Source organism: Mytilus californianus, unplaced genomic scaffold (assembly GCF_021869535.1).
Source record: "Mytilus californianus isolate M0D057914Y unplaced genomic scaffold, xbMytCali1.0.p SCAF_4, whole genome shotgun sequence".
Classification (NCBI taxonomy): Eukaryota; Metazoa; Mollusca; class Bivalvia; order Mytilida; family Mytilidae; genus Mytilus; species Mytilus californianus.
In genome coordinates, this window is record NW_026262690.1 from 15,695,091 (window position 1) to 15,708,318 (window position 13,228).

At 32.3% G+C, this 13,228-nt stretch overlaps 1 protein-coding gene across 3 annotated transcripts in view; it reads left to right on the forward strand.

Annotated features, from left to right (window-relative positions):
* Positions 1-13,228, forward strand: part of LOC127737563 (monocarboxylate transporter 12-like) — a 74,395-nt gene that overhangs the window by 9,917 nt on the left and 51,250 nt on the right. Inside the window, exons 3-5 of one of the 3 annotated variants that reach the window (XM_052248395.1) lie at positions 1,180-1,977; positions 9,522-9,647; positions 10,786-11,159. In XM_052248395.1, the coding sequence (XP_052104355.1) occupies positions 1,180-1,977; positions 9,522-9,647; positions 10,786-10,931 (1,070 nt within the window). In that variant the 3' untranslated portion in view covers positions 10,932-11,159. Of the gene's footprint in view, positions 1-1,179; positions 1,978-9,521; positions 9,648-10,785; positions 11,160-13,228 lie in introns of those variants that run through there. The other 2 variants (XM_052248396.1, XM_052248397.1) reach the window with 2 other exon arrangements.

A 13,228-nucleotide genomic window follows, 5' to 3' on the forward strand; every position in this document is an offset into this window, starting at 1 on the left:
GTGATACAAAGATTACGCCAATGAAATCTAAAACGACAATACATGCATGGGAATGGCGAAATAGTTGGGATATATAAACACCGTAAGATTGACCAAAGGAACATCATCGTAAAAAAAAATAACAATAAGGAACGATTAATTATCGCTTTTGTCGTAAATTTTATACAGAGTTCCCCGTATGAAACTGTAATTTCTAAATCTAGAAAAGGAAAGTAATAATTGCTGTTTATATTTGATTAATCAAACGGAAGTTCCTTTAGGTTAATTTCGGCAGAATGTTTAGAGAATTTTTCATTATTTAACAAAAAAATATAATCAATTTACCGGTAAGTGTTTGTTGGATTTATCAATTAAATGAAATTTACACGTGTCTTTAATGAGTTTGGCCACAAACTGAGAATCATAAAAATACAGGAACACGTCGACATATAAGGGGTTGCAAATTGTGCCCATAGAAATACATAGAATTTGTCGATAAACTTAATTACCAAAACGTAGACATCGTCAAGTAGAAAATTAACAACTTTAATCATCTCCTCACATTTTCAGTAAGTATATATAGCATCTTAACCTTTTTCATTACAGACAGAAGGATTTATATGAGTTGCAGCAAATAGATTTGCAATCACATTTTTGAAATGACTATTCAATTAAATAGGAAAAGAAATGTTTACAAAAAATAATTGTTTTCATTACATCCATATGGTTTATAACAAACGTTAATGACAAGTTCATGACAGTGGTTATGGAGCTAGTTCAAAGCACATAAAGATTAGTTGTAAAACGTTAACTGGAGGCAAGTTGAAACAATTTTAAAGGTTTTATTTCGTAGTTTAGATAATCAATATATAAATATATATATAAAGTAGGCCGTTGCTTTTCTTGTTTTAATTGTTTTCCATTTTTCCTGTCAGGGACTTTTATGGGTTTTTTCCCATTGTTGAAGGCAGTATGGTGACCAAAAATTGCCTTTATCTTCGTCATTTGAACTCTGGTGGATAGTTGTCTCATTGACAATCATACCACATCTTCTTCTTTTTTTTTACCTACATATGTAAACTATATGCAGTAGTGACTTCGCAAGTAAAGAATGGTTTAGATAAAATATTTGTTAAATATACTTTTTTTCAGACCTTCATTTCAAAGAGTAAAACAACGTAAAATGTTTTTTTTTTAAAGGTTTAGGATTTGGTGGTATATTTTTATCCACATTAGTATGTGTTGGACAACATTTTGAAAAGAGACGATCATTTGCTCTAGGTATATCTGTTAGTGGTTCAGGAGTAGGAACATTTGTTTTTGCTCCAGTTGTGCGTATTCTAATAGACGAATATGGTTGGCGAGGTGCAATTCTAATGGAAGCAGGGTTCATAATGAACATAGTTTTGTGTGGCGCTTTCTTTCGACCGGTTCAAAACAAAAGTGGGAAAACGACGGACAAGTCAGTAATCAAGAACGAAGCAATTGATTTATCAATTGTAGAAGATGAAATCGACATAAAAGAAGCATCGATGACAAGTAAGCAAATATTTTCGATTGTGAAAAACAAAGATGAAGGCTTACAAGCTTTAAAAACGAAATCAACTACATCACCAGACCCTTCTACCAATTCTGTGTCCAGCTGCTTTTCTAAACATTTTGACTTTGGTTTATTAACAAACCCGGCATTTACCATATTTGTTGTGTCGAATTACTTCACCGCCCTTGGATTTAATACTCCATATGTGTATTTACCAGATAGAGCCGAGGAAAAAGGTATGAACCAGTTTGATAGTGCATTTCTACTTTCGATTATTGGCATTTCAAATACATTTGGACGTATTATTTTCGGATGGATTGCAGATCGAAAGTGTGTAAATCGGCTTTTGCTTTACGGCATATCGCTGGTCATTTGTGGAACTGCTAATGTATTGAACCCACTTAATGATAGTAAAGTTTATCTCATGATGTATTCATCTGTTTATGGAATGTTTATTGGTGAGTAGTTTTTCTTTCTAATATTTCATCTTATTAGAATTTTAAATTGCATCTTTTTTAAAAATATGTTATAAGGCACACCGATCTATTCCAATAACAAACTTTGTATGATTGTGAATAATTTCAAGAAATTTTGAAGATAATATCATAAATATAGATAACGATAAAGTATAAGTTATTTTTAAGTGTGGTGAATTATGGCCTATTGGAATGTATATATTCTAACATTTTTATAAAAAAAATATTTAGTTCGAGTCTTTGCACAGAAATATTGCCAGGCATTTTTTATGTATTTTTTTCTCGTATAATGTTAATATTTCGTATTACTGAGTGTTTTTTTTTACATCTGTCCACAGCAGTTCTCAAAAGCCAAAATATCGTCATTTTATACCGAGAACTTTAAAATGAAAAAAAAATCTGCCAATGGTTATACAATACAATTAGCAAAACCATAGAGAAAGTAAATACTATCACCGAATAACTTATATTTGGTGCAGAAAAATTGGTACCGTTAATGTTATAAATGATAATATTAAGGATACTAAAAAATAAAAACATAGGTGTTTGACTAATCATGATATATATTTTCAAAGTGTTACTGAACATTAACTGGTTATCCAAGATTGCTCTGACGTCTGAAAGCCTTTTAAGGATTTGCTGCGGCCGGGCGATATTCTCTCATTGAAATTTATAAATTCATCTGAAGATTCGTTTTCTTTTTAATGAAGATCTACTTTTGTTGATTATATCTGTTAACATGTGTCTAGGCAAAATCAACTCGAATTAATCTTAATTTGATTAGGTAATGCAGAAGTACATGCAAGTGACAATACACTTTCCATTATACATTAAATTGACAAATGACTTTTCATTATATATAAGAAGTGAAAAATGGAAACAACACGTTATAAATGTCATGCGTCCGAAGTGCTTTCCGGATTTAACTTCATCAAAACCGATTATTTGAAAGCCAAAGATGTATAAGAACCGAAACAGTTGAAGAGCTATTTGACTCAAAAGTAACGTAGATAACGATTGATACGTTTGAAAGATCACAGTTGTTTTTCTTCTTTGACATAATCCTGTTTTATTGTAATTATAATTTATATCTATTGCATATCATAGCAAATAATGAGAAACCAAACATTCCCTTATATTTCTTTAAACTATATATTTATATCTGATATATATATATATCAGCAGGGTTTAAGAACATCCGTTGTTCGACCTGCTAGACAAATGCGTTTTGTTAAAATATACTTTTTCACTTTTTGGTCTTTTGGAAAATGTTGTTTGTGCTGTATTTAGACCCCTCTACCAAGAAATTTGTTTTGCATGCACACGTATAAAAATTGCGGTTTTTATCCAACGCAATCATAGGTTTGAACGTTGTTTTCAATTTAGACTTGTTTATATATATATATATATATATATATATATATATATATATATTTTTATATATATATATATATATATATATATATATATAAGTGCCTATAAATAGCAGCACATGACATACAAATCTATGGGAGTGTGGATTAATCAGTACAGAGATTAATTCAATTACACAAATAAAATTATAGATTGCCTAACAATGTAATTTTAACACACTATTTAGTATGTAAATATAAGAATGTTTAAAATATTTACAAAATGATGAAAATAAACGCAATATTTCGCTAGACTAACTAGCTTTATCAAGCGTGCATCTATCCAGGTGAAATCGGATGTAGATGATAAGAAACTTTTGCAGCTCAATGTATAATAAAATGTATAAATCAAACGTAATGCAACATATACATTGAGCTGCAAAAGTTTCTTATCATCTACATCCGATTTCACCTGGATAGATGCACGCTTGATAAAGCTAGTTAGTCTAGCGAAATATTGCGTTTATTTTCATCATTTTGTAAATATTTTAAACATTCTTATATTTACATACTAAATAGTGTGTTAAAATTACATTGTTAGGCAATCTATATATATATATATATATATATATATATATAACTCGTCTCAAATTTAGCCCAACAATGTTGCAAATTTTTGTTCTTCCCTCAGCGGGATTCAAACCCTTGCTTCTGTGACATCGTTGCAACATCGCCTGCACCGTGTCGAGCACCCTAGATCACTCGACCACCTAGGCTACATAAAAATATAGCTTTCCTTTCGGTGGTCGATGTTATGCCTTTCCTTGTCGGCTTTATCTAGGGTTGCAATACAGTACATGATGTATATTGGCAAGTAGATGGTGTACCTTTCAGATCAGCTATTTTGTCTGTCGTGAAGGATGATAATGTAAATTACCATGCCGCCACATCAAATTTTAATTTTATGATACACGTCTAAACATGTGACAACCTTATGACAGACATTTCCATCAGATAACACGTGGTTATACAGGGCTAACACCATAATATATATATTACTCGTCTCAAATTTAGCCCGACAATGTTACATCTGCAAATTTGCGTTAGCACATTTTTGTTCTTCCCTCAGTGGGATTCGAACCCTTGCTTCTGTAACATCGTGGCAACACCACCTGCACCGTGCCCAGCGCCCTAGACCACTCAACCACCTAGACAACATAAAAATATTGCTTTCGGTGGTCGATGTAATGCCTTTCCTCGTCGGCTTTTTCTAGGGTTGTAACACAGTACATGATGTATAGTGGCAAGTAGATGGTGTATCTTTCAGATCAGCTATTTTGTCTGTATATGTTGTTTGTGCTGTATTTAGACCCATCTACCAAGAAATTGTTTCATGCACACGTATAAAAAATACATTGAGTTCTCCGTTTTACAGTTGGAATTTGAGTAGATGGTATAACTTTGTTTAGTGACGGAGCTGAGGAAAGAACTGCTTGTATTGGCAGCTTTGCAACATAAGCAATTCCTTCGATTTATTACTCAATTTATATATTAACATGTAACACTTGTGGCATTCAGTATGTTGGAGAAACAATGGATAAATTCAATATTCGGCTCAATAACCATCGTTCATGGTACAAAACCAACAAAAACTGTCCTCTCACAAGACATCTTCGCACAAAAAAACATCCTTTTGATAATGTTACTTTCCAAATCATAGAAGTCAACACCGAGTGGGACACCACGGCGAGAAGGAGAAGAGAAAACTTTTGGATCCACCAGCTGCACACTTTAGAACCTGATGGTCTTAACGAAAAAGAAGAGAAAGATACAGGAAAGATAAAGAATAATTTAGTACACAGCTTCGTCCTTTTTATCTTGTAATATTGGTCAATGGACGTTGCAAACTTCAATCACCAATTTTGTATATAATCTTGAACTTCATCCAAATTGTGTAATATTTACAAGGCAGTTAAATTCATGTGCAACATGTACATTGAGCTTCAAAAGTTTCATATCATCTACATCCGATTTCACCTGGATAGATGCACGCTTGATAAAGCTAGTTGGTCTAGCGAAATATTGCGTTTATTTTTATCGTTTTGTAAATATTTTAAACATTCTAATATTGACATACTAAATAGTGTGTTAAAATTACATTGTTAGGCAATCTATAATTTTATTTGTGTAATTGTATTAATCTCTGTACTGATTAATCCACACTCCCATAGATTTGTATGTCATGTGTTGCTATTTATAGGCACTTATATATATATATATATATACACAAACTAAATTGAAAACAACGTTCAAACCTATAATTGCGTTGGATAAAAACCGCAAATTTTATACGTGTGCATGCAAAAACAAATTTCTTGTTAGAGGGATCTAAATACAGCACAAACAACATTTTCCAAAAGACCAAAAAAGTTGAAAAAGTATATTTTAACAAAACGAATTTGACTAACAGGTCGAAAAACAAATGTTCTTAAACCCTGCTGACTGCCAATGGCGATTGCCAAATAAACGGATCACCGATGTAATAAATGGATCTGAATTATAAATTTAATACTAAACAGAAAACAATAAACTTGCGGAAAAGATTGTATACCGCAAACAAAAGGTGCAAAGGTTTTTGTACACCGTATACGGATTTCGACAATTAATCCCTCTTCAGTGATGTTAGGAATCGAAACGCTATTTTGAAAGCCATACAATTTACCTGAATTTAGGATAGACTATTGAATTTTGAGGAGTCAAAATAGGATGAACGGATCATATAAACCCGAAGGCAAATATAATACAAACTATATATATATATATATATATATATAAGTCTAGAGATTTGCACAACGATACTAATATAAGATGGTATTATACGAAGATGTTGTTAATAAATCGTGTTGACAAATATTTCGGCTTAACAAATAGCCTTCTTCGGTGTCAATTATTTTAACAATACTGATAATATGTATAAAAAATAGCTCCATAATACAGGTAAGTTTTGGTCTATTGATTTAATCCAAAATCCTGAACATCATAATATAAAACAAAACTCAATACTCAAATATACGTGACTGTGTATATTTACAACCCAAAATGAGTGAACAATAAAACTTAGTATTTTTTATTGATGCCGTTTGGATGATGTACATTTAGTTCCTTTATCCAAAAGCTTTCCCGAACCTGTCGCTGGGCATCACTCCAGTGAATGTTCTGTTCAATCACTAGGATCTTCATGCGGTTAAAGTCATCAAGTGTGTGACCAGACTGTCTGAAATGCTGAGAAACTGGGAGAAGTGGCTTCTTAGAGATATCACTCCTATGGCCATTGAGGCGTTTGTGGAAAGGCTGCTTTGATACACCAACATATTGGAGGCCACAATTAATATGTTCCAACTCAGAAACAACTCAGAGTCAAGCGAATATGTTCCAACTCAGAAACAACTCAGAGTCAAGCGAATATGTTCCAACTCAGAAACAACTCAGAGTCAAGCGAATATGTTCCAACTCAGAAACAACTCAGAGTCAAGCGAATATGTTCCAACTCAGAAACAACTCAGAGTCAAGCGAATATGTTCCAACTCAGAAACAACTCAGAGTCAAGCGAATATGTTCCAACTCAGAAACAACTCAGAGTCAAGCGAATATGTTCCAACTCAGAAACAACAAAAAAACAACTACGTCAACTCGAAACCCGCTTGAAGAGAAGGGGCTACAAACACAAAACTATCCAAAAAGGCTTTCAGAAAGCGGAAACTATTCCAAGGAGTAAACTGTTAGAATACAAATATAAAAATAAAAATAAAAGGACTCCATGTGTTCTTACTTACCACCCATCTCTCAAAAACAGCATCGGTGTCATTCGTGAGCATTGGAAAACAGTTGAAAAGAATTCCAAACTATCCAAGATTTTTCCCGAGCCTCCCATGATAGCTTTTAGGCAACCCAATAGTCTGCGTAACCTGCTGGTGCGGGCTGAAGTGTCTGATAATAGAAGTACTTCTGGAGAATGTCGTTCGTGTGATGAAAAACGCTGCAAATGCTGCCTACAGATGCATCACTCATCAACTTTTCACAGTAAGGCAACCGAAAATAACTATAAGATATTTTGCAATGTTAACTGCAAAAGTATGAATGTTATTTACATTCTAGAATGTTCGGTTTGTGGCCTCCAATATGTTGGTGAGTCAAAGCAGCCTTTCCACAAACGCCTCAATGGCCATAGGAGTGATATCTCTAAGAAGCCACTTCTCCCAGTTTCTCAGCATTTCAGACAGTCTGGTCATACACTTGATGACTTTAACCGCATGAAGATCCTAGTGATTGAACAGAACATTCACTGGAGTGATGCCCAGCGACAGGTTCGGGAAAGCTTTTGGATAAAGGAACTAAATGTACATCATCCAAACGGCATCAATAAAAAATACTAAGTTTTATTGTTCACTCATTTTGGGTTGTAAATATACACAGTCACGTATATTTGAGTATTGAGTTTTGTTTTATATTATGATGTTCAGGATTTTGGATTAAATCAATAGACCAAAACTTACCTGTATTATTGAGCTATTTTTATACATATTATCAGTATTGTTAAAATAATTGACACCGAAGAAGGCTATTTGTTAAGCCGAAATATTTGTCAACACGATTTATTAACAACATCTTCGTATAATACCATCTTATATTAGTATCGTTGTGCAAATCTCTAGACTTATATAATTTTTTCCTTATCTGCACAGTATCGTCTATTCTAGACGATCCGGTACATAGTAAATTTGCTGGTTGGTCCTTTTTATAGACTTCTATATATATATATATATATATATATATATATATATTTAAGAACATTTGATGTTCGACCTGTTAGTCAAATGCGTTTTGTTAAAATATACTTTTTCACTTTTTTGGTCTTTTGGAAAATGTTGTTTGTGCTGTATTTAGACCCCTCTAACAAGAAATTTGTTTTGCATGCACACGTATAAAAATTGCGGTTTTTATCAAACGCAATCATAGGTTTGAACGTTGTTTTCAATTAAGACTTGTATATATATATATACGTCTAAACATGTGGCAACTTAATGACAGTAATTTTCCATCGGATATCAGTAAATTTGCATTCGCAAATTTAGTCCTTCCCTCAGCGGCATTAGAATCCTTGCTTATGTGACATCGTGGCAACTCTACCTGCACTGTGTCCAGCGCTCTTGATCACTCCACCAGCTGGGATATACATCAATATACATTGTAGTTATATATATATAGAGAGACATTAATTGTCGAAATCCGGATATGGTGTACTAATTTTGCACCTTTTCTTTGCGGTATACCATCTTTTCAGCAAGTTTATTGTTTTCTGTTTTGTATTAAATTAATAATTAAGATCCATTATGTTACATCTTGTGATCCGTTTATTTGGCAATCGACAATGGCAGTCAGCAGGGTTTAAGAACATCCGTTGTTCGACCTGCTAGTCAAATGCGTTTTGTTAAAATATACTTTTTCACTTTTTTGGTCTTTTGGAAAATGTTGTTTGTGCTGTATTTAGATCCCTCTACCAAGAAATTCGTTTTGCATGCACACGTATAAAAATTGCGGTTTTTATCCAACGCAATCATAGGTTTGAACGTTGTTTTCAATTTAGACTTGTATATATATATATATATATATACATAATTACTCTAAATATCGGCAATACAATGTCAAATCTGCAAATTTGCGGAGGAAAATTTTTGTTCTTCCCACGCCGGGATTCGAACTCATGCTATTGGGATATTGAGCCAACACCACCTGCACTGTGTCCAGCGCTCTAGACTACTCGGCCACCTAGACTGAACTTAAAATTTCAGTAGAATCTAGAGTTGTAACACAGTACATGATATATTAGGCATGCAGATGGAATTGATTGCAAATTAGCTAAATTATCTGTCGTAAATGATCGTAAGATGGAGTCAGAGAAATAATTCTTTGATAAGTACGTCTAAACAGGTGACAACTCTACAACAGACTCATCCATTGGATCACCAGTGAAGGTGATACACGGCTGAAAACACATATTATATTCACAATTACTCTAAATATCATAAAATGAGAGGTCGTACTAAAAATACGAAAGTAACAATTATGTTAGATTTTTTTAACAATTATTAAACATTTGATTTTATATTAATAAAGGTGTATTTGTAAGTTTGAATACTGTGATACTGGTTGACCTCCTAGGGTCAGAACGCTTAGATAAAGCATTAGGACTACTAATGATGTTTCAGGGAATTGGTTGTTTCCTAGGTCCACCAATATGTGGTAAGGTTTATAAGTTATTCCAAAAGAGGCAGGAGGTTACCAAGGGCCCATTCAAAACTCATTAGTCGAAGAAAAACTGACAATTCCGTTGGAAAAACGAAATACGATGAAGATGAAAACCTTTCCACAGGACACTACATTGAAAACTTAAGACTGTCCAACAAGAAACCATCTAAAACCAATTGTCCCCAGGGGCTCTGGACAAGTTAGAAGATTCAGCTACACATGTGACACATGTTACTCCTATAAAATACATTGAAAAGAAAAAAAGATTAGACATCTCACAACAGCGGATTGGTAATTAAATCTTACCTAACCTTAAGACATCACATAATTTGTAATCCATCGATCATTTAAATTTTCAAACCCTAAAAACAATTTGAAATTATAAAAAGAGAGGAACAAGAATTTTAGGACGACGGATATACAAGACTTTTACCGGTAAAAAGAACACAGACATTAACAAAGTATAAGGTCAAGCGACGACTTTTAAGAGAATTGACATCGATAAACATTGCACAAAACAAAAACTACCAAAACAATGAACATAGAAAGTGACTTCTTATTAAAATTAAAAAAACAAAATACCTAGTAATAACAAGGCAGATGTAAAAACAAATTAAACAAATCAAAAGCAATAAGGCTGGTGTACGGTCAACCAAGGTTGTCGTATGGAAAATCAAGACAAATCATGAGAAACAAGACAGATGTACAACCAAACATAATAAATCAAGAATAACAAGACAGTGCACAGCTAAAAAAGATTGAGAGAAATAGTACAGATAAACAACCAAGGAAGACGAGTATCAAGGCAGATGTACTACCACACAAGAAAATAGCAAGAGCAGTAAGACGGATTTACACCAAAACAAGAGAATGCAAGAGCAATTGGGAACGTGTAGACTAAACAAATAGCAATGAAACTATAACCTTTGGCAATACGAAAAACGTTAGACTTAACCATAACCATGCAAAAATAAAGCATTCAGTTTTATATATGATTCACAAAAAAATTGAGCTTCAACAAATAGGGCATACTTCATATTTCAGTCTGAAGTTCTGCTATTATACATGTTATAGCTTGAAGTTTATATCTAACTAAATGTGTTCATATAATATATAGAAATGTTACTTTCAGGTTGGTTATATGATGGCACCGGCAGTTACAGCATTCCTTTTTATTTTGTTGGCGGTCTGGTTATATTTAGCGGAGTCGTGTTATGTTTTATTCCTCTTTACAGAAGAAGTCAAACAAAGAATTCGTATCGAATAAGTGGAGAATAAGAACAAATTTGACGTCATAAAAGTGCTGTTAATCTTCATTTCCAGTAAATTCTTGCAGACTGTAAAAATAAAAGACATATTACAACGCAAAGTTCATTTTATCTATTGTCTGTAGAAGACATAAATATTTTAAAAGTGTTTAGGTCAAGTTTTATTATAAATCTATGTTCTGACTAAAAAGGATGTACACCTCTGAGAAAATTTCTAGAATTAAACTTTTTTTCTTAACATGATTTTTGGGTTTATAAGACTGTAAAAAAATAGTTGGTGAAGAAAAAATCATATGGTGGTGCACTTCTTTATTTGCTTTAGCCAAAAGTACCCAATTTTGATGATTTTCCCATGTTTCATCAATTTTTACCCATTTTTGGGCTATTATCATGAAAAAAAATCACAGTTTCACCATTAAACTTTTTTTCATACTTTCAATCAAGATGAAGTTGACCAATCTGAATAAATTTAACTTAAAAAAAATATGGGTAGGTGTTAATATAAGAAAGTTTTATAAAATTTTGTTGCTTTTTCGTTTCAAATTTACCATGTTGACAAATTTGTAAATTTAGAATTTTTCTCTTTTTTTTAGAACAAAAAGCATGTTATTTCATATTTTTTGTTATAAATGATTGAAAAAATACATTTCTCAGAAATTTGAAAAGAAAAAATTGATATGGGATGTACATGTATCTGGTAAAATCATTTCTTGTACCCCTCACCTTTTCTCAACATTTTGGCTAATGAGACTGACTTGATTGGTTATAAAATTTGAAAATTTTATTACTCAAAAACTACTTATTGTAAATACATGATTTTTTCACAGAGTTAAGTTTGATTATAAATTTTTTTAAATTGATTGATGTTTTCCACTTATATCAGATGTTTTGGAAATAATTCCAGAACGAGATTTCATTTCATAAACACAACAGTCTTACAGAAGAAAGCTTACTATAAAATCATGAAAATGAAACTTTTTAAAATAAAGCACATCAAAATTCACAACTGCTCCAATAGTTATTCACACAAGACAAAGATCGATTTTCTATTTTTACATTCACTTTATAAGTAAACATAAAAAATGTTCTACTTTATTTTATAAAAAAAGATCAATACAGAAGCGGATATTAGTATTTATCGCATTGACAGAACTTTAAGCTTTTTGATCTTTAAAGGTCCATTTATTTCAATGATATTGAGAATGGCAAAGTTTCACTCGGTCTCCCATCCAAAGTACCAGTTTTTCCAGTGTTAATTAAAAAAAAGATGAACAGTATCAGCAAAACTAACAAATAAAAACAATACTGGTTTTGCAACATTGTACGAAAAAAAATTGCAATTTTTTATCAAGGAAATTAAATAATTGGATGTTAATAAGTTTTTTTATTATTAATTGTTTTGACTTTTAACTAGCTTTCAGTAACTGCGAGTACTCTCAAATCGTACTTTCGTACTTTCGTGTTATTTGACCTGTTGATACAATTTGTAATGTATTTTTGTTATTTAATGTTTACTTATTTAGTGTAATATCTCGTCTCACTATTTTTAATATTTACCACCTTTGAGTGTTTAGTATGACGATAAATATCACTTCTGCTCTCGTACTATAAACAACAAAATTATTTATTTTGTAAAAAATATTTCCGTACTCCATGTATACCTTACAACAAGATTATTTTTATTTTCCTGTGTACGTTATTTTTTTTGGCGGCATTTTGTCCAAGGTTATGGTTGTCTTTCTGATATTGTTTTACATCTAACCCCATTGTTTTATTAATTTTTTATTTACATTGTGTCTTCGATCAAATTTACTCGTTCAGTGTATGTTCACTTGTTTTTGTTGATATGTCTTTTGATTGAGTTAAGCCATTGCAATTGATATTTTATAGTGTGTCTTTCTATGTTGTGATGTTACACTATTGTTTCAGGTTAGGGTGAAGGTTTGCACCTATTAAAACGTTTAAACCCGCTGCATTTGTAAGCGCCTGTCCTAATTTAGGAACCTGATGTTCAGTGGTTGTCGTTTGTTGATGTGGTTCATAAGTGTTTCTCGTTTCTCGTTTTGTATATAGATTAGACCGTTGGTTTTCGTGTTTGAATGGTTTTACACTAGTCATTTTGGGGCCCTTTATAGCTTGCTGTTCGGTGTGAGCCAAGGCTCCGTGTTGAAGGCCGTACTTTGACCTAAAATGGTTTACTTTTACAAATTGTGACTTGGATGGAGAGTTGTGCCATTGGCACTCATACCACATCTTCTTATATCTATCTAAAAAAGTTGTGAAAAAAAAAAATGTAATGATCAACAA